The sequence below is a fragment of the Stegodyphus dumicola genome, chromosome 12 (genome assembly GCF_044657685.1).
Source record: "Stegodyphus dumicola isolate Sdum_Otavi_A_Nest chromosome 12, ASM4465768v1".
In the NCBI taxonomy this organism is placed as follows: Eukaryota; Metazoa; Arthropoda; class Arachnida; order Araneae; family Eresidae; genus Stegodyphus; species Stegodyphus dumicola.
Window position 1 is genome coordinate 90559108 of NC_140779.1, and position 27369 is coordinate 90586476.

The window sequence follows — 27369 nt, forward strand, 5'->3', positions numbered from 1 at the left end:
CAAAAGAAAGTTATGATGTAAACGGAAGCTTAAATATAAGCAAACTTCCATTTTAATGTTATTCTTCTGGTAAAAGAACAACTTCTTCATATTTCAGAAGAAATATACATCTATCTTTTTTAGCTTATTTATTTACTTCTTGAATCGAAATCACATGTGATGGAAGATGGACGGAAACATTTCTTGAATTCCATAAATAATAAAGGTCTCTCCGATTTCGCTATGTACTTTAAAATTCATAGCGGTGATGAAGTCGTTATATTTTGCCGGAAGTAACTGAGTTTTTGACGTTGTCCTCTCCCAAGAGGTTTCCATGTTTTGAGTTACAGATCTACACATTGTAATACGTAAGGCACAGTAAACATTTGTTTTCAAGCAGAAAATGTAACCCAAGAAGGCAATTTAATGGACTCAATGATCTAGAGCAAAATATAACTAAGTATATTTTAAGAAAAAAGAAAGCCATAAAGAAAAGAATATTCTAAGCTATTCACTAAATGTCTTTAAAAATATTTGTTTATTCTTTAGATTAAATGAAAAAATAGCACCAAAAAGGCTTCTTTTCTATAGCTGGCAAAATGAAATAATCAATGTGGACTACATGATTTTATAATAAAAGGTTATCTCAAGAATTAGAAAATGACAGAACCTCAGAACGAAATATTAAGTGAAGTACTTTAATTGTTGAATTAGACCAACTTAAAGCATCTAAGTGTATTCAACATGAATACAAAGTTAGTTATTAAGTAATAAATGAAATAGTGGCCGAAAATGTTCGTTAGCAGGTTTGAAACTGGATTCGATTGTTGAAGCAAAAGCATACGCCATGACTTCAAAAAGTAAAGCTGCAAATATTGGTGCTTTTTTAGAATAATGGCTCAAATTGGTTCAAATTGGGCACCTTCCGTTAAGGATCCTCATAAATCCGAGTTCAGTACTTTCCCTTTTTGTTTAAATATCAGGATTTGTTTAGCAAGAAGTACTACTATGATTGTATAAACACCTGTCAATGTTACGATCATGTAATCAAAACCACTATCATGTACAGAAGAATAATTCTTTTGTCATGACACATAGAAATTTTAAGCTTAATGGAGGACTCAATCTTGAAATAGTTTTTGAGGTACTTAACGTATTGTCTTGTCGACCGTGAAAGTTGGCTACCATCAGACCATGAAAGTTGGCGGAAATACCACCAGAATTACGTTAATTGTTCCTGCTGAATTCTGAAGAAACTCATTTCTCTTTATCTAATAAACAATCAGAATTCAACCCTCTTCATTTTTCGCTTCATAAAAAAGCTTTCGCCGATTTCTGCTAATTTGTTAGGCCTTCTGGATTTACCGGAAGATATTTTTGGAAGGCTTATGAGTACCAATTTCCCGCATGCTCCAAACTATTACTGTTTTACTGGCCATATTTAACTGATCAAATCATGCACATTAATCGACACTTTTATTGGTGCTAGGATTACATAATGAAAATAATTAACTATTTGTTCTTTTGTAGAATGCAGGTCCAAAATTTTAATGAATTACTTTTCAAAATGTGAGAAAAAATGCAGCAATATCAGTTAAATTTTATCTCTGTTCATAAAAACAAAACGCTGATAAAATTATTATTATTACAGAGATAAAATTATACAGATGAACACAAATAAGAACAGAGATAAAACTTTTTATGAAAAGAGATAAAAATTTTATGAACAGAAAAAAATTATTATTATTATTATGAACAGAGATAAAATTATTTTTATCGAGAATCAATCGGGGATACATCAAACTATAAATCAAATGTTATGAATCCGTTGTTAAGTCACGCTTTTCTGTAATTTCGCTCAAAGTGTAAGAAAGAGGATAAAATCCCATAAAAAATAAATTAAAAATAATAATAACATACTCTCATGAAAATTTATATTATTCATTTGAAATATTAAATTTTCAAAAGTAAGACTTAGATGCAGTTTTGATTTGTGTACTACAAACTTACAACGTACCAGAAAATTTTCATTGAACAGTCTTGCAGACCATTTTTAGCCCAAAGGGGCGGTAGTCTAGAACGGCTACTTATTTCAAAAGGGATTTTGTGGAGTTTCACTATAAAAGGCGAATCACATTTTAAATTGTTGCCACCAAACATTATCGGCCTATTAACATTATTGTATTTAAAGAAATTAAATTATGAAGAATCTGCATGAATATAGTACGTATGTTTCTTGCATTGTGAAAAAACAACGGTACTTAGACCCATCAAATTTTAAATAACGGAATCCTCCAGTGACTAGGGTACATGGGAACCTGAACCCCCGAATTTTGAATTTGATTTATTATCTGTGTCATATTTTGTAAACTTTTATCTGTGTCATATTTTGTAACTTTTAATAATTGAATTTTTGATTAATAAACGCAACGATTTCAGAGCAAGCAATGACAATACTATACTGAAAAACCATTTTTAGTTCCAGCGCGCGAATTCTACTAGAAATTCTAGAGATGCCGTTTTTAAATATTTCCTTATATTGCTATTCAATTGAATTTTATGTGACTTAAATGCGAAGAAAATGATGTTTAATAGATAAAGTTAATACATAAAACGTTAAAAACGCTTCTTTAGGCGTAATATAAAATTTGAGACCTTTTAGATTTTTTTAATTATTCAAAATTTTAATTATTTAAAAAAATCTAAAAGCGTTTAGATTTTATTAATTAAGATACAATAACACGCCGAACAAATATTAATTAAGAAGTCAAACAACAAAAATCAGCGTAATATTTTCAAATTTCACAGAACTAGTTTCGATGGTTTTACCGAACCATCATCCTCAGCTGCAAAAGCGCAAATGAACGAAATATGATATAATGATAAGATAAGAAAGCTTGGACAGGAGATAAGCTACTGGCGCCATCTGTTGATGAAACCAGAACTAAAACACAATTTCTTTAAAGGCAGAGATGGATTGGAATTAGGGTCATTAACTAGAACAGAAAGATTTTTTTTGAATGTGAAATGCCTCTAGAAAATTAAGTTCACCAATGGAAGATGTTTTTTAAATAATTTTGGCAGCAGTTATTCACGCTTTCAATTTTTCTGCTGCTAAAATTATTCAAAAAACATCTTCCATTGGTGAACTGGATTTTCTACAGGCATTTCACATTAAAAATCTTTCTGTTATAGTTAAGGACCCTAATTCGAATCCATCTTAGCCTTCAACCTTTAAGGAAATTGTGTTTTAGTTATTGTTTCATCAACAGATGGCGACAGTCGCTTATCTCCTGTCCAAGATTTCTTATCCTTTAATTATATCTTATCTCGTTCATTTGCGCTTTTGCAGCTGAGGATGATGGTTCAGTAAAATCATCGAAACTAGTCCTGTGAAATTTGAAAATATAACGCCGATTTTTGTTCTTTGACTTCTAATAAAGCTTTTATTAATTCACTTCTGGTGTTTTACTGTGAGTGGAATTTTGTTATCGATTTTTGACCTTCTTCCTGATAAGCTCTCAAGTTCAAATTTTGTGTACACACAGTTTATCGAAGGCCATGCAGTGTGGCGAAGTGATCTTTTAAAAGTTTGATTTTGACTTTTCAAAGTGGGAAGAAATCTAAATGAAACTTGAATGAAAATTGTAACTTAATTTCTGACTTTTTGGCGAACAAATTGCTCGAGTTTTCGACCATTTGACGTCCACGGTATTATTAAACTTTCAACATCTAAAAATGTATCGGACATCAAGTTTTGAAATTTTCAAAGGTTATAAAACTCTTCGTTCTCTTTTAAATCAAGACGTCTACAATAAAGAAAAGTATTGCAGTCTGAAGCAGACGTCTTTCCGTTTTTCTTTTTATCTGAGTAAAATTATTCGTTGCACCATTTTTATTTCTTCATTCTCTGAATGACATTCAGTAGCTTTTCGTTATTTAATAGTTTTCTTATAATTTCTTGCTAGAGTTTTAATACTGACAGAAACTTTTATCATTGATAACGTGTAACTGAGATTAAAAAATAGAAATTAAAATAAAATTAAAGAAAGGCTTTTATACAATAAACTTTTATTTAAAATGGTTACGATAATTAATGCACTAAAAGGCAAAAAATATTACATAGTTTAATGAGAAAAGTAGATTAAATAGATCTATTTACAGAATTTATCTACAATTTGCTCTACGGGATACAATAAACGCGCAAGCCGCTTAAATAACGAAAAATCTGTTATTTTAATTGCATTATCAAATTTGAAGGCATTATCTGTGTTAATATATCATGGCTCCCCACACTTTCATTATTAGCGATATAAAATTGTAGATGAATTCTCTAAAGAGAATTATTTAATTTATTATACACATTAAGCTGCATGATAAGATTTTTTTTTAATTTACTAATTATCATAATGTTTTAAACAAAAACTATTTGTATAAAAACTTTTTTAAATGTATTTTATTTAAATTTTAATCACGAAAATATTTGTAATAAAATTGTTCCTTTGAGAGATCATTTTCAGTGCTAGAGCTTCAGTGCGTGTCTCAACAACAATGAGTTAAACTGAAAGAATACATTGCAGAAAATGCGTCGATTGCAAGATAAATTAGGTTTTAAGAGAGAACAGTAATCGTATGCTGATAGTGCATCCTTTCGCTTTTGTTATGCAGGAAATCGCTTCTAGTTTTGAAATTCCAGCCAAACGTGGGTGAAAGCTTTATCGTAGTTGCATAATAGAAAATTGCTTTGACAAAAAGGAAATAGTAATATAGAATAACTTGAAACCGAACGTACATAGCATAGAGCTCTACGCAAGCACATTTCCAATTCCAAGTTTCAAAATGCCTTTTTTCCAAAACTGGAATAATGCGGGGTAGCATTCCTTTTTCTCCTCCTCACATATTTGTGAAGAGGGGAAAAAGTGAAAAAAAATAGCCAAAAATATAAACATTTGAAATTGAAATTTTTCCAAACAGAACAATAAGAACCTCCAGGAAAGTTTCCCGTTTTCTTCACCCTGTTTTTTCCTTCAGCATTTATTGAGTCCTTCTCGTGAAAAGGGATATTTGGAAGATAGAGAAAAATATGAATAAAAAAATCTATAAAACCGTGAAAGCAGAGGAACGACATCATATTTGTGGATATGAAACGATGATGAAAGAAACCGTTGTATTTGAATAGAGAACCGGGAGTACAGGTTTAAAAGACCTACTATAAAAACTATCTCTTTTATACATACATGACGACCGATTTGGTGGTTTAAAGTCAGTGATTGATGACGTATTTCTAGAATTTTCCAAAAGTTAGTATAGTATTGAATTTAGAATTTTTTTGAAGCAGAGCTTTTTCTAAAGATATTAAAGAGTAGGAAAATATCACCAAGATGTAGCATTTTTCCAACATATTAATTTACACATGCTGCTCTACATTCAGTCTTAAAAGAATTATATACTGTATACATAAAACCATCTATCCCCTTTTTATTTTCGCATAAATTGGTTTTAGATATATACTTCTAATATCACAAAAATGTTTTAATTAACGGAATCTTTCCTGTTTTGGCATTTTAAATTTGAAAGAAATCAATTTGTAAAAATTACGAGTCTAACATTTTGTGTGTCCTCCGGCCTCTATACTTGCATTTAAGAAAATATTGTATGCACTATGACAATAGAAAACATATATATAACAAATTTGGCCGAAATATTTCAGTTCAAAATTTGAAATTTTGACTTCATTTTCAAGAAACATTTGAGGCTTATTTTCCCACTTAAATGCCATTTAATGATTTTTTTTTGATTAGCTAGTGTTTCTAATTTATATTTTGTTACATGTAGTATGTCGAAAGAATTTCCGCACAAGCGATTTATAAACTTCCAGTATCTAAAAATATGCTATTAATATTCTCATGAAACTTTATTACTTTTGAAATATAACATGGTAATCACGCAATAATTCATTAAATTAAAAACATATTTTTGTCTCTTATTAACTAAAATAATATTACGAGCCTGCTAGATGTCAACATAGAACCTGCATTTTTTAAAAACCCGCAAAAAATCCTCGCATTTTGAAAAACAAAACATTGATAATAATCCACATGACAATGCTCATCACTTTATTTTTTAACAATACAAACATTTTCTGTTTTTAAAAGATTAAGTGAAGATATTTTATTGTTAGATAAGTGCAAAAGCAGAATTTCGTTCTTCAATTTGTGTATGGCCCCGGAGTATGATCTCCGACTTTCATATCAAACATCTCGTGCAATTTTAGCTACAGTTCTCATTGAAAAGCTGTTTTTGAAACAAAATTGTTTCAAAAACATGAAAGTGAGTTTGAACAATTTTTGTATCTTGAAGGATCCTTTGATTTCAACAACAATAAATCTGCCAGGGGTATGCCAGTGGAAAGTTGAGCAACGTTTTTCCTTTTCCCCTTCATACTGGGATAATCAAGTTTTTCAAACCAAGGGCTGTATGGCATTACAATTCAAACGCAGATGTTTCTATTTCATTGTCGAAATTCTATTTCGTGCAACCAACATAAGCTGGGCACCTTTATGCCAACACCATAATTGAATACCCTTGCTTACCTCGCTGTACAATGACACCAACGTTATTTTGCTAAACGCAAGAATCAGCGTAAAGCTATCGACTCAATCCAGTCTACCCAAAAAATTCATTCAGAGTCATGTTGGTTACCGCAAGCTCAAGATTTCGAAATATTAAGGGATTTTATGCACATTAATACAAGTGGAACTGACTTTGCATTAATGTGCATAAACTGGTATAAAGTTCTTCGGCACTGTAAGAGTTTCTAGACTTAAGTCAAACAAATATCTTTATAAGAGTGCTGGCACCATATTCTATTGTATAGGTCATAATTGATATCTTTTCCAGGTACTTTGCCGTTTTGCCGACGCAGGCGATAAAGTCGCCAATAATAGTACGATAATAGCACATAGAAACCGAAAAGTACCCTTTTCCATACGTAAATTAGGTTTGTTTTCTTGTTTAATTGAATATAATAAAAACCTATAATGGTTTCGGGTTTGGTTTAATTTATTAAAGAGAAGCACACTAGTCTTTCTGCCTATGAGGAGGGATGCCTTCGTAAAGGATTTTCTAAGGGAATTGACTTCTATATAAGTTACGCATGGGGGAAAATACGAAAATTCCCGTGCAGCTCAGATAGGAACTACTGGCCACCCACCACTTTACTGCTGGTCAGCAATTTTACCGCTCGGCCGCTGGTGGGCACCACATGATGGTTATCAGTTTAAGGGAAGGCTTTATTTGAGGGAAATTTGCTAATATTTATGTTAAAGATAGGGAAAATCACGAGAACACCCATGCAGTCAACCCTTTTGGCAGGATTGGCAGGAGCCCAGGTGGAACTTCTGAACTGTTTTATTCACTTTACTGTTGGCGGGTCTGAGTGTGTGGAGGCAGACGTATAATGAGGGAGGGGTAATGACAAATATTGATCAACTGTTACTGAGTTTCTGCTTATTATTCAGGGAAGCGTGTGTATCCATCCTTAGATAACATAACTTTCTATTTTGATTTTAATTTCTTAACCAATTTTAATATTTAAACAATTTAATCTTTCTTTTTAATAAAATACTTGGCTAGAAACAACATAATATTAACATTTTTATTTATATTTATGTATTTAAGTAGCAATATTTCTGAAATAATACGCTCTAATGAAGAGCTATTATAAGCTGTTAATTGCTTTTTCAATAAAATGTGTTTTATTATAAAATATCGAATTACCATTCATCATTTCTTATTGCAAATATTATCGCTTATTTTGTTATAAGATTTAACAAACAAAAAGTCATTTATCTCGCAGTAGGTTGTATAAACATTTCCTCATTCTTATTGTGCAAGCCAAACTGCAATTGATTAATACGTCATCGCATAAAATCATTGGGTTTGTCTAGTAATATTTTAAACATATCTGAGACTGAATTAATTTCCAATAACCAAACCACACTAATGAAATTTCTTTAAAATTCTTTATTCTTCAAGCTTGGCATTTATTCTCAATAGATTTTTCGTAAACAGTTTTCGATAATCTATGTGTTTCCCTTGAAAGGTCATTCATTAAGTCACAGAAGTTAAAAATCGTTTTCAAAAGCACGCATTTTCGGCAAATCATATTTCATACCAAAATGAAAGGATTTTTATACATTGTGAAAAGGAATTACTTCCTTCGCTTCAAGATGTAACAATCGTAATTTGTAAGTCATAAATTGTTGACTGTTCCGTTAGCTAATTTTGTATGTATTTTTTCTGAAACAAAGTATTTATTAAAGCATTTATTTTATCCTTTTTATTTCTGCGACGAAAGCGGTACTTTTAATTTGATAAAAAGAATGATTTATATGCAACTAAAATATGTCTTTTGATTCTAAGAGAATTACATGATACATCGATAAATACGAAAATTCTCAAATTGCTTAGAGCATATTTTTTTGTTAAGCTACTAATGGCATGTCTGATTGGTAAAATTGATATTTCCAGATATACCTATACAAGTGAACGGTGATTCTTTGCCTTTCTCAACTTGCCAGACACGTGCAAGGGGATAAGTATACGAAGAGCTTCTCTCTTTCTCAAATATGCAGACACTTGCTAGTAAAGCATTCGTCAGTCATTTGCCAGATTCTTATTACTAAAGCATTCGGGAATGGCCTCATGTCATGTTTCGGGAGGGGAATCATGTATATCCAGAAATCATTTATTAAGTTTTTGAAATTTCCACTTGTACAGAAAACTTTGATAATAATTTAGTAAATTAATTGAATTCAAACGTTGAATTTATTTAAGCTGGATAATAAGAAATTTTGCTTCAAGCATAGCTCCAGAAACTGCGAAATATTAAAAAACTAGTTCTTACAAGCTCAATCCAAAGTAAAGCGCAATATTAGTGAAATTAAGACTTTTTTAGGATGAATTAAAAGTTACATAAATAAACAGTATACAAAAATTCGTGCAAATTAATACATCTACCGTCAGTCAATGAAAACAGAGACGGCGAGAAGTCTCGGAAAATTTATTTTAAGGTATGTAGCTGACATTTTAATATTACGACACCACACTTTTTATATAAACAACACTGTGATTAACATGAACAATCTCATTATTAAATCGACGCCTCGCTTCTGAATGCAGGTGACACTGTTTCTCATAAATCATTATTTTTAATAAATACTAGATGCGCCTTTTCGGTAGGATTGCATAACGTATCATAAAATGTACTCTCTAGATCCTTCGGAAAGCTTCAGATGCTCATCTCATCAACTTTTCTTTGTAAACTCATGTAAAGTTTACAATTTTGGGGGGCTGGGTTAGTTAGTATGGAAAGGCATTGCCAGTTTACCATGGTGCATCGCTGATGTCCCGCATACTTTTACCTGTGCTGTACCTTACCTGCAACATTATAATAATTACTGGCAGCATTATAGCCACGGTGATAGCCGCATTTAGAAACATGGTCTCCCTGCATTATCAGTATTATTCGGTATATTTTAAAATTTTCTCTTTTAAACTTCATACAAGTCCTACTTTATATATTCGGTATGCTGTATATCCAAAGGAATTTTATGAGAGAGTAAAGATTACTTTGCAAGTGGATATGTTTTCTGGGAATTTACTTAATGCTAAGCTATTACACGTATTTATAGTAACATTAATAATAAAATACTGAAGTAGGTATTTACAAATGCTTAAAAATTAAATAGAAGTCTCATAAAATAGCTTCCACAGTAAACTAAGAGGAATAAAGTTGAAAATCATTTAAGTAAACGAGATTTTGAAATTAAAAACAGTCTAGAATTAAAGCTTTGAAAAAAAAAAAAAAGAACACATTGAAGTTCATCATATATAAATTTTCCTTAGCCTAATAATATTCAACACTTTAAATCAATAGAATTACTTTTGACAGTATCATGCCATATATGATTTGCACATCCATGTTTTTGAAACAAATTGCTCAAAGAAAAACGATAGCTTTCAGTTTTATTTATTTTCTTTACAATAAATCTAACCTTAACTCTATTTATCAAGTGCACACTTCGTTTCTTTTCAAATATATAGGTTAAATTGAAGTGCTTATCTTCGAGATATATTATGTATCGAGAAGATATTATGTATCTTCGAGACACGATACATAATATCTCATCTCACTGATTTTTGATTGTCACTTTGAATCAATAGCTATATTAGGCTAGATGATTAATGACTGCATAGTTTAATATTTACAATTCACAAAAAATTCGCACACTTTGTAACACCACAATTAGAGTGTTTACACATTTTTAGAATGATATCGATAAAAAATTTAAAAAAAAGGAAATGTTCTGGAACAAATGTCCCTTTCAGCGAAATATCTTCTACTTTTAAATTCATTCTTCTTTCTAAACATGTAAAGAAGTTGCGAAAGGAAGTATCTGTGTTTTCCGAACAGAAATATACCTATTCTAAAATTTAAAAAATGTTGTGAAATGCACGGTATTAAAATTTCTAAGTGCAAAATAAGCAGTATTATTAATCGGAAAGTTAAAAATCATCTATCATTACTTTTTGATGGGAAGAAGACTCCAGAAGAATACCCGAAAAAGGTACGCATTGCTTCTAAAGTTAAATCGTTGGCAGCAAAAATTGTTGGTAAAATTTCGTCGACGCAGAATTGAAACGCAGAATTGAGTCTTTACATACATCTGTAGCAACAATAAATAAAATGATAAAGATTTACAAATTAAAAAAACTAAAAGCAAAATGTTCACTAGCTTTTCTTGAGGCTTGCGGCTCAACGCAGTAATTTGTACAACCCTGAATGAAAACATTAAGCAGGATATAAATGGAAATACATTGCGAACCTCAATGAAGCATGGGTTTCCCTGAATGACTGCACTAAGCAAAAGGTCTTTTTATTATCTAAAATGAAGAGTAAAAAAATGTACAAACCTGGTTCATTAAAAAATTAAAAACAAATTAAAAATAAAAAAGGAAATTAAAAATAGGAAATAAACAAAAAATGTTGAAATTAACGTGCTATCAAGGGAATGTTTTATATTCGATATTCATAGAAGAAATTCCATTTTTTATCCCAATGATCAAAATTCATCAAAACAAAGCAACAACTCATTCTTCAAAAAATACCACTGAATTCCTTGAAAATATGAAGACTGATACAGGTATAGCATTTACATGTTTTTCAAAGTATTCCGGCGAAGCCCACTGATGTTCCTCCTATGGACTATTGTTGGTTACTCCTATGGAAAAGAACTCTTTTTTTATCACAGACCCACCACGTTTGATGTTTGACAGACTTAAGAAAATAGTGGAAGATGAATGGAAATCAATACCCCTGGTCTTTTTATCATAAAGCCCTTTTATCATGAAAATCATGATGCAGACTTAAAATCCAGAAAAAGGCTATGAGGGCAATTATTTAAAAAATACTCTTTATGTTTTAAACATTAATTAAACAGTCCCGAAATTGCTCTAAAAATGTGTAAACAACCTCTGTATTTCACATAATGTTTCGTGATGAACATAAAATAAGTTTCTGGCATTATGAATACCATTTATTATTACTATAATTATATTATTATCTATACTTTACTATAATTATCTATACTTTACTATAATTATCCACTTGCATATTGCAGTAGCATATCCTTTAGCAGAATACACAATATAAAGGGGTAAGCTGATATTTAAAGGAAATGATATTCCTTTGCTATTTTTTTCAAGTCACTTTTTAGTCCAAAGGGGCTTTTTCCCCGAAGGACTATTGTTTTCGTTTTGCGATTTTGCGTTGAATCACTATAAATGTCCGTTTCACTTTTCAAACTGCTGCCACCAAATGTTAACAGTCCTGCATTATACTTGAAGAAATTAAATAATGAAAAATCTACATCAACAGATGTATATTTCTCTCATTGGGATAAAACAACGGTACATAGAGCCATCGAATTTTGAATGACGTAACCCTCCTACGAATATGGTCATGTGGAAGACAAATTTGAAATTTGGAATTTGTTTTATGATCGATTTCATATTTTGTATAACTTTTTTTGAGTAACAAACTCAACGATTTAAAAGCGAGCCATGGCAACACTCTACGGGGAGGGGGAAACCTTTTTATCTCCAGCGCGCGGAGCTGTGTATCTGAAAGATTAAAATAACTTTTTTATTTAAGTCTTAAATGAATGCAGGGTACTACTTTTGTGACAGATGAACTTCCGCTACTTGTGGGCTTATAATTTAAAATAATACAACTAACTTCAAATGTAGGTTATAAGGTATTTTCTCCTTCTTTCCAGCATGTATTCCTGGTGTAACGGTAGCATACTCTGCTCGGATTTGAGAGGTGCAGGTTCGAGGCCCTGGGAGGGCATTGCACATTTTTCACATCTCCTGCTACAAAACATCCTAAAAAGTGGCACTCGAATTAAAAGGTGGTGGATAATAATTCGTCACTACCAGGATTTGGCGGGTCCGCTAATCTCCAGTTGCCCTTTAAAAGGGGAAGTATATAAGGTATTTTCTCTCTCCTTCCAGCATGCCTTCGTGGTGTAACGGTAGCACAGTTGGCGCGTATTCGAGAGGTCCAGGTTCGAGTCCTGGCGAGGGCACTGCACACTTTTCGAGTCTCCTGCTTCAAAATAACCTAATGTCTCTACAGTACGACGTAGTTTGAGACTATGCACACAATAGACTGCTTAAGCTGACTCAAAATAATTAACGGCGCGTATTTTACACATCGGATAGCAAGATACGAAATCCGAAGTAACTTTGGTACAGATGGCGATGATACATAACTGCAATACTAGGCTGCCAGAAGCTCTCATCCTAAAACATTCAAATTCCCGGCTTAAGCACACAAGAACTAATTCGCATTCTGGTGAGGACTAGGGAAAAAAAGAAATAAATGTTCATCTTATATTAACTGGCAAAGTCCTAGAGTTTTATAATTAAATAAAGTGAAATAACTTACATAATCTGTCACACTCCGTTTCAGATTCTCTCGCTTCATCTCTCAGTATCCTGTCATCCGATGAATGAACTGCGTACATTATATCTTCATTATCGGACTCCGTACTTGAGTTCCTGCGGGTATATACATATATATTATCAGTTTGCAGAAACCGCTACTATAAATGTAAGCAGGGTAATCTACATTGGCAAAATTTCTATGTTAAAAATTCCTCGCACTCAAATAAAAAAAATTAACTTCGCATTTTGAAATGCTCATTTGTAATAAAGCAAATTTAATTTCAAGCCCCTGCAATAAAATGACATCTCACTAAGGTATGTAATTTTCGGGGTAGAAAAGCTCTTTAGAATGTATATAAAAGTTATGCTTGGGCAATGTTTACTACAGCCTAATTAAATATATAATAGGTCTTAAAGAAAACTAGTACTTTAATTGTAAACACTTTATTAAACATATCTTACTGTAAAATTAGGAAAAACAACAACCTTGCGTTAGGCATAGATTTTTTTTTGACATTCTCTCGATTTTGAGGGTGAATAGGTACAGGCCTACATATTTGTTTTTTTTTTTTTTAATTTCCGAATTTTGATTTCTCAGTGTCAGATTTTCTCAGTCTCAGTGTCAGATGTCTCAGTTTCCGATTTGTTTGAGATTCAAGGCGTTCGTAAGACAAAGTTCCGTTATTCATTAAAAGCCACTCAGTCGGATAGTGGTTGGTAACTCTGACTGCAGTAACGATGGATCCAGGTATGAATCCCAAGCAGGCACCAATGTTTGTAAACGAATAATGTCTGTACAGCAAGAGAGCACTCAAAATATAACGCGAGCCGAGAATAATCTTGAATAATCTTTTTGGACAGGCTTCCAGAGCGTTCTTTCACAAACTGGAGTGGAATAGCTCAGTTAGTGCACCGGGACTGTACCTGTAGGACCTATAGCTAAATGCTGGCGCCCTGCTCACTTTTACCTGTATACCTGCATTATTAAAGAAAAACGTGCATGAGATAAACATTTGTAGAGTCATTAGGTTTTTTTCCGAAACAGGAGACGTGAAAAATTAGCAGTGTTCTCGTCGAGACTCGAACCTGCATTTCTCGAATATGTGGCGGACTTCTCGCCGAGTGTGCTACCGTTACACCACGAAGGCATGCAAAAATACCTTGTATACTCCTCCTTTTAAATGGCGATTGGGGATTTGGAGACCCAGTCACCAAATTCTGGTGGATGCGATTTATCGTCCACCAACTAATAATTCGGGCCCCACTATAGTGTCATTAGGTTTTCTCTGAGTAGGAGACCTCAAAAATGAGCGATGACCTTACCGGGACTTCTCGAATACGCACCAAGTGTGTTAAGTTACACCATGAAGGCATGCAGAAAGGAGGGAGAAAATACAGTTATAAAAATTAAAAGAGATTAATAACTGAGTTATTTTCTTAGAATCTCATAGTTTAAATTTATTTATACGTTTAAGCTGGAAACTCACTAATATTCATTGAATGCATGAATATATGGCTCTTTATTATCGTAATTTCCGTGCGAAAACAATTTAAATATTTGAAATCTTGTCGGAATTACCAAAACTCCACAGAGTGATACATATACAGTAAATGAGTTCAACCTAATGATACTTGTTACATTCCTTACCGTAAAATTATCTCAAATCCTTATTTTGTAAAAATACGCAGTACCTTTAAAACACACTTGTTTAATTTATAGTAAGGCACAACTGACTTTAAGGGGTTAAATTTAATTTATTGAAAGCGAAGGCCAATAAAATCATCTATTTTTGTGTTTATTAATAACTAGCAGACTAAAGTATGATAACTTAATGTTTTGATTTTATAAATTATTAAAGTTAATTCATTCATTTTTAAACATATATTTAAATATTATGCATTGTTTTTCTGTTAAATAATGTATTAGCGTCAAGAAATATTTCAGTATTAATATACCTGAGTATTTTTTGCAAGAATTATTTCAACCAATCTTTACATATCCTGAAATATTCCAATTACTGGGATAATTTGCAAATTTTGAAGGTATTCAGCGTGGAAAGGTCTTTTCATTATATCTAAAATCTCAAAGCATACCATGACATTTTACAAAAAAGGAAATAAGTTATTAGTGGAAAATAATGAATGTCTAAAGCAGTTCATTATTTTCTACTAATAACTTGTTTTCTGTTTTATAAAGTATGTTACGTCTTAACTATTCACCATGAGATTTAATAGCTACCTTGAGTTTCTTTTTTCTATTATTTTAAAGATGAAAAGAAATTTAGAAATTCTATACCAGATCAATTTTTTGCATTAAGGATACACTGCATAAATTTGTACTTACAAATAAGGATCAACAAATTATCTGACACAAATAGTTATCTGTAACTTAAGAACATGAAAATATTATAATACTAGTATATTCCAATTTTTAAATAAATTATTTAAACTAAGAATTAGAGACTCAGAAGATTAGTTAATTACAAACCGAAATTTTATTCAAAGAAATCAAAAGAAAAATAAAAGGTTAAATATGAACCATTTTAAAGAATTTGATTTTTGCACTTGAATTTAAAAACTGTTGAGGATAACTGGTAAACAGAACAGAGAGACTATTAAATATTTCGGATCAGGAACTTATGCCTTTTTGCAGGATTCGAACCACGGATCTTCCAGTTTGCTATGTGAACGCGCTAACCATATGCGCCACTAGATCAGAAATTCTCAGCGAAGGTTTTTACTGACTTTCTGGGAGGGTCATTAAAATTTTAAAGCGGGGGGCAAAGATGATCAAAAATTCGATTTTTTAACTCGATGGCTGAGTTCGCAGTTTACTCGTCTGCTGTTGCACTCACTCCTGCTAACCCCCCTTTTTTAGCTTTTTATTAGGCTTCGTTTTCTTCGCACTTCAGCCACATACAATTCAACAACAAAATTACAAAATTTTTAAAAGCTGCATAGCAGGATATGTTTAGAATTCCCGATCCCTGTTTAAGTATTGATATACACTTTTCTATTTTATTTTTCAGGCTTTTCTCAGTTCGTATATCAGTTTTCAGTTTTTTAGTAAGATCGCTTACAAAACTTCTTTTTGCCTTTTTATTATTAACTTTTAGTGTTATAATTTTACTTATTAAATATCAAGCTATTCGGACCTACGCCATATAAATTTCAGTGCAACAAAACAATATTTAAAAATAGTATATCTTTAGAATTTTCGATAGATAGCCTCACGAGCTGGAAATAAAAATGCTATATTCCGTTACAGTGTTGCCACTGCTAGTTTCCAAGACGTCGAGTTTGTTAATCAAAAATTCACTAAAGGTTTACAAAATATGAAATAAATAATAAAACAAATTCGAAATGCGGAATTTGGGCTTCCAGGAGCACATTTTCCGGTGGAGGACCACATTATTCAAAATTTGATTGCTGTGGGTATAGTCGTTTTTTCACAAACCAAGGAACATACATATGGGCAAATTCTTCATTACTGAATTTCTTTTAAAATAACTTAAATATTTGGTGGAAGGAAATTGGAAAGCAATTCGCCGTTTATAGTGAACCAGAGCAAAAAGTCCCATTTTCGAGACTAACAGGCTTATTTGGACTAAAATAAAATATATAAAAAAATGATAATTATGTATCGATATAAAGCTGCATCATGCAGTAAGGAAGAAATCACATAAAATAAATGTAAGGCAAAAATACACTAAAGGTATTTTGTATGTTTTAAAAATCAATAATAGTTTTTAAATATATACATTTTTAATACAATAAGTGTTATATAGGTAAGTGAAACCCAGGAACACAAGAACACACAATCATAAAAATATGAAGAACGCAAAACTAGAAGGAGATACAAAAACAGACTGACAATGTTTGAACCTGGTGATTTAAAAATTAAATTAAACAATTTATGAGATATTTTCTCCCTTTCTGCCGCGTTCATTCGTTGTGTAACTGGACAGCACGTCTAGGTAACGTTGGAAAGTCTGGTGTTCGAATCCCGGGGTGGACATTGCACGTTTTTCACGTCTCCTGCATCCATAAAAACCTAATACCAGGCGAGGACACTACATATTTTTTACGTCTCCTGCATCGATAAAACCTAATGACTCCACAAAGTTAATGCCAAGTATTAAAACATTGCATCAATACATCAAGCGCAGACATCACATTAATTAAAATGGAATTTTCATGCAATTAGAACTTGTGATTTTGTTTCTAAAAACTTGGTTATATTTGAAAATTGATAATAATAATATTACAAAAAATGATTAAATGTAAGACTAATAAATCAATTTTTCAAGATTTTTGTTTACTTTCTTTACTTTATTTGTTATCTTTAAATTATTCACGTGCATCAGTTAAATTATAATTATTTCTAATACTATATATTATAAAGAAAAATGTAATCAATTCCGATGATGCACGGGGAACTGTGATAATACCTTTCTTTCTGTCCTGCTTAAAGAGCTGCCGGAGAGAGGCATGAGACACAGTCCACCTAATACCCGTCGTCACGAATTATAATCCCTTACTTTTATATAAGTACGCCACTATAAAAATCCTTCAGATCAGGAAAACTGTAAAGTAAACTGCATCGAACAACTGATCTTCCAGTTAGCTAGCTGGACATGCTAACCATTTATAAATACAGCAGCACATATGTAGGAGAGTAGAAAAATCCCTTACAGCTCCTAAGTAATATTTTTGATATAAACTAAAATCCAAATCAGGGTCACTAAAGTAAATTGTTGTTATCATTAAAATTTCAATTAACGTTTCTATCATCAGAAATGCATTGAAGAACTTTAAGACTTTTCCAATAACTTAACAGTTGCGCACCATATGCATAAGTGAATAATTATGAAGTAAGCAAGGAACAGGAAAAACGTTAAATTAATTTATTATTTCACTTTTTAAAAGCCCTTTTATTCATTTTTCACCTTTATATTTCACCTTTGCTAACACGCTTTAGGAAAATTTTAATTTAATGTTTTTTTTCCTAAAATTATTATAGGAATTTTATTATGAACATTTAATCATTTTAGAATAAACCGTAAAATCCTTTACAGCACTCAAGAAAAATTATGATAGATTTTAATTTATTATAGAAAATTTTAATTTAATGTTTTTTTCCTAAAATTATTATAGGAATTTTATTATGAACATTTAGTCATTTTAGAATAAACCGTAAAATCCTTTACAGCACTCAAGAAAAATTATGATAGAAACTAAAATGAAAATTAGGGTGACGAAATTAAGATATTTTTATCGTTAAAATTTCAATTAACACTTTTTTTTTAATCCAACAGAAATATATTGAAAAATTGTAAAGACTTTCTTAGTATCTTGAGATTTTCATATTATGTGCGTGAGTCAACAATTATGAAGACAATACATACTCTTCTAATATACTGTATATACTGAGATTTCCATGATAATAGTTTGGTATAATCTGAACATGGAATTTCTCAAAGTCTTAATACCAATATACGCATTTAATCACCAGTTAAATAAAGTGATAACAAGCATTTCTTCTTGTTGTTGTGGCTAATCCCCTTGACCTAACATATTCTGAATTGCGTCCATGAATCCATTGTGGGAAGATAAAATGAGCCACACATATCTTTGGCAAACTCTTTTGGGCACCTCATGGGTGATAGTATGTCTTTACCTAGAACTATCCTAATTTTAATACAGAACATACCAGGATACGGGCTCAAGGCTCTGTTAGCCCAATATCTAATACCACTAACCTCTCGAGAGAATTTTCGTCTCGAGATTATGTTAAGAGCCCCATGATGCAAAGACATTATATGAGTACATTTACAAACATCCATGTCCTTTTCGAGATTCAAATCTGGGCCGAAGGCTACCAAAATTTAAGATTATTATTATAAGGGTTGATGGTATAATGAAGGATTATTATAAGGGCTGGTGATTACACGGAAAGCTCCGACGGCAAGCTGTCTAAAACATTTATCACAAGAAAGTAAAAAGTATATAATAATGAGTCCAGCTATTGTCATTTCATAAAAATATTTGATCCCTCGAATTACACATCTCACGATTAAAATTTATTTTTATTTAAATCAATCAGATTATAAAGTAGAAAAAATAATTTCAAGAACTGCGCTTGCTGTTTTTCAATCACTTGGTTTGCTACTCAGTAACGGAAAGGTTACATTTGAAAGTTAAATATGTTAGGCTTCACTGAACGGCAAGACGTTGGTAAGTTGAAATAATAAGTATTTTATTTGAGGCAGTGGCAAAATGTTGCTTTTAAAGAGCCGAATTTATGGATTAAAATTGGAAGGTTACATTCTTAAATTTTTTTCAGACGGCCACAATCTGGCGTGCTGAAAAACAATGTTTTATTTCTAACACTGTTGCCATTTCTTGCTTTCAAATCGCTCAGCTTGATAAATGAAAATTCATTAAATTTGTACAAAATATGAAATAAATTAAAAACAAATTGAAAATTCAAATTTGAGATTTGAGGTGCCCGTGTTCGAATGGAGAACTACATGTAAGAAAAATTCGGTGGCTCTTACATGCCGCCGTTTTTCCCCAATGCAAGAAACATGCATACATACTTTCATTATTAATTTTGTTTGATAACACATGGCAATAAAGTTTGGTGGCAACAATTGGCAAAGTGATTCGGACACAAAAGTGATACGGACAAAAAGTGAATTTCGAGACTAATAGCACCTCTTGTGCAAAAGCATGTACTGTAAAGCATGTATGCTCTTGAATTTATAGTGTCTAGAATCTGTTTAAAGAGAGATGTATATTTAGAAACTGTATATTGTAAATCTGATGTCTTGTAAATCTGATGTACTGATTAATCTATGCTTTGTATTAAGAAAAATACATCTTCCGTTTTCCTCGTTCAGATGAGATAAAACAATTTTAATACTTCTATCTTACCGTTAGGAGACTTAAATTAAAAAAAGGTATCATACACTGAGACAGAGAAATCAGTACAAAATATTCGAAAAATCTCCAGAGGCTGTAATGCGACATTACCCATCTCCAGATTCTCTCCAAGATCTCTTTTTCTCATGTTTTCTTCTGCTTCTTTCTGAAACCCCGTAAATAACTCTGTCCCTGTGAGACCGTAGCTCAACGCCTGCGGGGAAAGAAAAATATTGATTTTAAACCACAGAAAACATCCGTTAAGATACCACAACACAGAGAAAATGCATTCACCTTTAGGAAGGTTATAGCAAACTTTATCGCGCTAAAAGGATTTTCACTTTCTTCATAAAGTATTTCAAAGGGACAAGAGGCTGGTACACTGCAAAACTATTTAAAAGTTATTCTTTTCTTTTATGCTTATACATCTGCTCTTGCAAAGATTGGACTGAGAGGGAAACCGGATAAAACCTCTCTCTTATTTTTGTAATGATATTATATGACGACTTTCGAAAGCCGAAACTGGTCATTAAGATACTTTATTGTTTGTTCCCCTTTTCGAAAAACTCCTTTGAGTTTGTAATGGGATAATACACCTTCATTTTTACTCATTATTTTATTTGAAATTTATTTTTGCGCAATGCATTTGCTTCTCTTTTGATCCCCGGATGTTACCATTCTACTGTGTTGAGATGTAACCACAGTTTTATGTCATTATTGTACTGCTTACAAATATTTTTGCACGTTTAGCAAACGAGCATAAACTATTTATATTTTTTTACTATGCCATCTGCTATGCAATAATGAATGAGCCTAAGTACCTTTATCATTTAAGATGCCACATTCCTCATTTAAACAAAATCATAGAAGTTCCTTCCTCTGTTACTATACCTTGATTTATGTTGAAAACAGCCTTCCTCTGATTGTATGTTAAAAAGAAATGATTTTAAAAGAAAACGCTTTATTTAAAATACATATATTACTTATTAGTTATAATTAATACTTACATTTGTAATTGTAAATTATTAAATAAATTTACTGTAAGTGAATAACCTCAGCATACAGAGTTAGTTACTTGTCACTCAGTTAATCACTGTTTTACTTGAAAGTTTCCACATTAAAAATCATCAGCTCGCGCATTAAGAAACATATTGCTGTATAAATACATATATCTATATTCATCTATCTAAAAATCTGTGTAGTTATATATACATACATATCTATTTAAATTAAAAATAAATGAATAATCTATTTCTTATTACCAGGTTACAAACAAACAATTAATATAAGACATTAATTAATTACTAATTCAGAAGTCAAACAACAAAAATAAGAGAGAGGTTTAATTTATGGGGAATTTTGGATTTTACTGATTTTTAATTTCATTTCTTTTGTGTCTTTGTAGATTCGATTCTAAATGTCTTACTTTTTGTTTACGCATATATATATATATATATACGTAAACAATATATATATATATAGTGCAATATAAAAGAAATTGTATAAAAATAAAAATAGTTTTCAGAAAAAGTTGGGGATGTAAAACGTAAATTTTTATCAAGTGCTAAATGCAAATTCTGCAAAGGAAACAATCATATAACAGACATATTCAATTTTTTTAAATTTAATTATATTTTAATTTAATGATCGTGATTTTGTGAGTTATATGTTTGTAGTATTTTGGAATACGTTTGAGTAGAATACGTTGAGTATTTCCAAGCATTTTCGTGAAATTTTTCTAATTTATGAGAAAAAAGCAGTGTATATGGATACAGTGAAGAGTGTGCGCAATGCCATTTTTGTGCAATTCTGGGATGTTTTTTTAAGTAAAAATAAGTCGACGTGTACATGGTTTAGTGATATTTTAATTAAATGATAGTTATTTTGTGAATTTTATGTTTGTAGCAATTTGGTATACGTTTCAGTTGAAATAAATTGTATCGAAATAATTTAAATATTTGACACTAAGTATTTGTAACTATTTTTAATGTTTGCGGTAAAAATTCGTTGGTGACGTTTATAATATAATAGATAATTTAGAGGTAAAAGTTTTTGGATATTTTATTTATTTTATACGTAGAAATGTTCATCCTTGGAAAGGGTATATACTTTTTCGCGATCAGGTAATTTCATATATGTGCTTTTTACCGAGTTTAAAGATTTAGAAAATTTTCCTGCATTTTCGTGCAAATTTTTGTAATTTATGAGAAAATAGCAGTGTAGATGGATAAAGTTAAGAGTGTGTGCAATGCCGTTTTTGTGCAATTCTGGGATGTTGTTTTTAGTAAAAATAAGTCGACGTGTAAATGGTTTATGTGTATGTGCTATTCTGAAAAACGCGCAAGGAGTTTGCGATTGTGCACTTTTTCCCAATTTTGCAGTTAATATTTGTCATGATTAAGCAGTTTTGTTACATAAAATTTCTAGCATAAGTGTAATTCGGCTAGTAGATTGTTGGAAAAAGTGTTGAGTAAATAAAAAGAAAAGAAACATGTCTTTACTTCGTGAAAACAAAATGGCAGCGGGGAAAAAAAAAAAAAAAAAAAATTACAGGGTTGCTGTAGCAGAGTTGGTCGCCAAATTTTCGCCAAAAAATCGCCAAGTTACCATAATTCAAAGATCAACCGAGAAGTCTGCTGACAAGTCTAATGTAGCAAAATTCAACTTGCTACTTGTCAAAAATACGAGTAATATGTTGTGATTCAGAGTATTTTTAATATTCTAAATTTCAATGCCGTAATCCTTAACGAACTCCAAAGACACTCTCTGGACATCTCTGGCCTTTCTGCGGCATCATACGCATAGTTCAAATCGAAAGTCCTATGCTTCATTGCTGCTTCCAAATTAAGTATCAAAACACACACAAAAAAAGAAGAAATAATTAGCGTCGCAGCGCCCTCTCGTGTAAGACATGAAATATTTTCTTCTGAAGTATATTTGACTGTTTAACAGTTTGATACATATGGGTATTTAGATTCAGGCTGTGGCTAAATTATTTGGCTGGAAATAAATGAATCATTCCTCGCTAAAACTCACATATGACACTAAGTGTCATTTTCTGTATATGAATATATTGTTATTGACTAAGTATTCAATGAAGAAGCGAAAAGTAAGCCCAAAGTAAGTGATGAAAAGGCGAAAAGTAAGCGCAAAGTAAGTGATGAAGAAGCGAAAAGTAAGTGCAAAGTAAGTTATGAAGAAGCGAAAAGTAAGGAGTGGCACTGGCTGAACTCGCCGACAGGTGGCAAATTATAATAAGAAAAAGATAAAACCATGTGCACGTTAAGCAAAAATCTTAGTAACAGAAAGTACTATGTGGGAAAACTAGTTAAAATATTTTGAAAATGTGGTGATAATGAATAATATAAAAATTCGCTTTTACTAGCCCCCTTTTTAAGCTAAATGCATTTTAATGCTCGAATACACAAAATTTATTCTAAGAGTAGAGAATAAACCCGTAAATTATAAGAAATACTAACGTCACATGAAAATTTATTATGCATATTTGTGGGATTATCGAAATGTGGAAATATCAGAAAAGTGGAAGTCCCTGAAAATGAAATAAAAATATTAAATCTTAAGATAATTTAGAAAAGCCATAAGAAGGACAGCATAATTTATTATGTTTTATCTTAGAAAAATATGGAATTCGGATACACATGCACAGCATTCACCTTTGCATATATTGTGACGCTCTGAGATGAGTGGGAATGTCGTTAAGACATGATTATTTTAAAAACTTAGTGAATTTATAGCTATGGTTTAAATGAATTTTCGATTTCAGTATTTTAGTCCTTTTCCATTTGAGAATAAACCTCTTCAAAGTAGAATAAACTGTTTTTCCACACGTTGGTGTGTCTAAAAATGTTCATGCGTTGAAAATATGGTTCTCAAATGTGCAGATAAGATAAAGTAAAGGTTTAAGTAACGTAAAAAATATAATCGCAGACTTTAAAGTCTATTTGATAAGCAGATTTCATTCCATTACTTTAGTGTAATTATATTGATCTAATTGAAGAGAAGCACGCTAATGTAAAAATAAAATTATGTAAAAATAGCAACTTGAAATTGGCGAATAAAACTCATTGTATTATAAAAAGTCAAAATCTACGTTAATCTAAGAATAAAAAAAAAGTAAACTATTTTTTTTTTTTTTTTTGCACAGAATGTTTCTCAAGTCTATCATTGTGCACTGTCGTGTTGAAAAATGTGTAATAAACAAATAAGAACTTTCAAATGCACATTTAATTACCATAAGCCATTAAATATCTGTTTCGTAGATAGTCACATGAGGCTTGTGAAGGATCTGTATAAAATCTCTTGTTTCTGCATAAAATCTTGATCTGCATAAAATTTTTGTTTCTTTAGTTGTGCATGCACAACAAATCACAAATAAAATCACAAATAAAATGAGGCAAATCTCTTCTCAATCGAAATGCGCTTAACCAACACACTGCTTAAGCGAAATGAGTACTGGATAGGGAGTCCGATAATAATAATTTAGAGACTTCTTTTCATATTTTACTTCAGAAATAAATCCGCATTTTGTATTACCAATAAGTGACCTCAAGCAAGGAAAAATAATGGACTGAGAAATCTCTGTTCAAGAGAACCATTGTTGAAGCTTTCGTATATAGTGAGGGAGTTTTGTCAATTAAAATTAAAAAAAAATCACCGAACGTGGAAGCACTGGGGAATCTGTAAAATTGAACAAACCTTTCCTTGCATCCTCAGAAATTAAATTTTCTATTCCATGAGAAAATGTACCAGTTTTAGGGTCTAGTACGCTTAGCTTTCAGGAAATGTAACTAAATCTACCTAAGTGTTGTTCTTTGCGAATTCTCACACAGGTTTGAAGATGAACACAACCATGAAAAAGACCCTTTTATTGAGCACAAAATATTTAACAGAGGGCACGAACTTACGTGCTCACGAAAAAAAAAAAAAAAAAAAAAAAAAAAAAAAAAAAAAAACATTCACCACTTTCGGTGAAAACTTAAAAGATAGCGTAACACTAAAGTTAAACGTAAAGAATAGTACGAGACTACACAATTCAATTTAAACTAACCTATTGACTCTGAAACTAACACCGTCAAGATACTAACTCGACGGCAAGAATGTTATTAAGATTAACAGCTGGTAGAAACTAACAAACGTGCTCTCACAGTAGCGAAATCACGCTTTGTCTAAGCTCTTCGCTCCACCAATTTAAATACTCTTGTTCACCCTACTTTATTTACAACCTGGCGAGAAAACGCAAGGGAAAATAAGAGAAATCAGTGGAGGCTCAAAAATAACTATTAGTAAAAATGAACAGAACCCCACGCAGTGAATGAAGATTAATTTTTATTGTTTTTTACTATTTATAAAAATAATTTTTATATTATTTATAAAAATTTTTTACTGGAAATTCTTGTGCTGTTTAAGAGAAGGATTATTTACAGTCTGTATTTCATATTTTAATTATATAACCATTTAAGTTAAGTATCTTTACTAACATTTTCCCTTTCCATTCTCCTGCCAGAATGCTAATTTTAGTTCGCGTGTATTCAGATGAGGTAGGAAAAAATAGCATTTAAAAGGAGGTTTTAGATTGCTTAGACAGAGCGTGTTCCGCTTGCTGAAGAACATGGTACTATTGAAATTCTATAGTTTAGCAGTCCGTCTTCGGCGCTGCTTTATCCTTGCCAATACTGCCTATAGGTTTAAGCCAACTTGCGCGTTAATCGTTTTTGGTTAACTTACGATTTAGCTTTAATTTCGAATTCCTTATTTTTGAGTTACGCCATAAATGCTGCCTGGATTTGTAAGCACAAGATGTGCCTTCTGTTCAACTCTTTGAGTTCTTAATGAAAGAGTCTTTTACATCCTTCTTACATTCGTTTCTTGATTAAAAAGACACAGCGATAATTCGCTGAGTTCTTCCAGAGTCATGCTTCCCATTAGTATAATTTACTAGAATAAGAAGGTGAAATTAAGTTCAGTATCATTAACTTTCAGTTCTCATCTTGCCAACTAATACAATGATAGTAATAAAAAATTAGTGAAACACTTTATGAAGGCTTAGTAAAAGGAAAAAGATTGAAAATGAAAATTCTGAAATTTATGTTAAGCAAAATGTATTTCAGTATAACGTTATATGGAAAATTCTGTCTTCAAAAATGATCAATTTCTGTTATATTATGAAAACAAGCTTGATCGTAAGTTACAGCTACACCCTAATTAGTTTGGATAAATGGAGTACTGTATATGTATAAATCTACCAAATATTCTCAAAAACCCCCTTATTTAAAATAACAAATATTTCTTCTTGAACGAGAGAGACAGGCAGAATCCCGATTTAATATTTTAGTATTTTTCTTTATTTACATTTTATATTTTCCATTTTAACGAAAAGAGTAAATAAAATAAATAATCCTTATTATCTGAATGAAAATAATTTACGACATTAAACTGGCTATCAGATCAATATAAAAATTCACTTTAATATTTTACTGGTAATGTTGAAAGAAATAACAAACTGGGAATACTGAAAATCAGTTTCAATCAAAATAATGCCAGCCAGCTTCAAGATATTAATTTTTTGACGAACATTATTTCATCGTAAATAGCTGTTTAAAGCCTTCACAAATAAATCTGTTTCTGTTGTTTAAAACAAAACATAATGTTAAAAATGCTAGTATAAGCTTCACTTCAGCAATTTTATTTGAGCTGAAAACAAATATAACTTTTTTCTTCCTTAAAGCTGTCAAGTTTCGTGACATAACCACTTTTAGAGTGGAAAATAAGTAGTGATGCCAAGTACTGCGTCTTTAAATTTGTTTTGAAATAAAAATAATTACTCAGAGAAGCCGATATTTTGATAGTTATTTTTTACATACGTAATGAGTATATGCGTTTCTGTTTTTAAACCAATAATCTTTCAGAAACCAAAGCAATTTCATCCACTTATTAGCTTAGAATGTTTGAAAAATTTTCTTAACTTTTAATTAAAGTGGGAATGGAGAAGAAATGAAAACGCCAGCCTCTCGGGAGAGACGCCCCAAATAATTTAATCATACTCTTAAATTCCGACTTTAAATTAAATAAAAAAGAAAGATTAGGAAAATTGAATCATCGCTCTAACGCATGGTAAAATCAACATTGCATCTAGAAAATCAATTCCATTTTTATGAATATTTAAAGCATTTCAATTAAATCATGTAATCATTTAAAATATTTTTTGACACTTAACCGTTTTCTGAGAAATCCACTGGGATTTATCTTACTTAGACAGATATATCTTCTAATTAAAGATATATTTTGTAGTTCACTGGAAGTAGCATTTAGCTACTTGATTTAAAACTCTGCTTTATTTTGATTCTTTTTGTCATATTCTTCTTCATGAGGGACAAATTAAGCCATTGTTGCATTGTTAATGCATAACATTTGACTGTTGTTGCATTGTTA

At 31.2% G+C, this 27369-nt stretch overlaps 1 protein-coding gene across 1 annotated transcript in view; it reads right to left on the reverse strand.

Moving 5' to 3' along the window:
• The window catches only part of LOC118182361 (cell adhesion molecule Dscam1-like), a 993488-nt gene that overhangs the window by 15016 nt on the left and 951103 nt on the right, over positions 1–27369 (reverse strand). The window contains exons 24-25 of the mRNA XM_085806697.1: positions 20032–20134; positions 12995–13107 (exon numbers count right to left, since the gene is read on the reverse strand). Coding sequence (XP_085662823.1) covers positions 12995–13107; positions 20032–20134 — 216 coding nt within the window. The remainder of the gene's footprint in view (positions 1–12994; positions 13108–20031; positions 20135–27369) is intronic.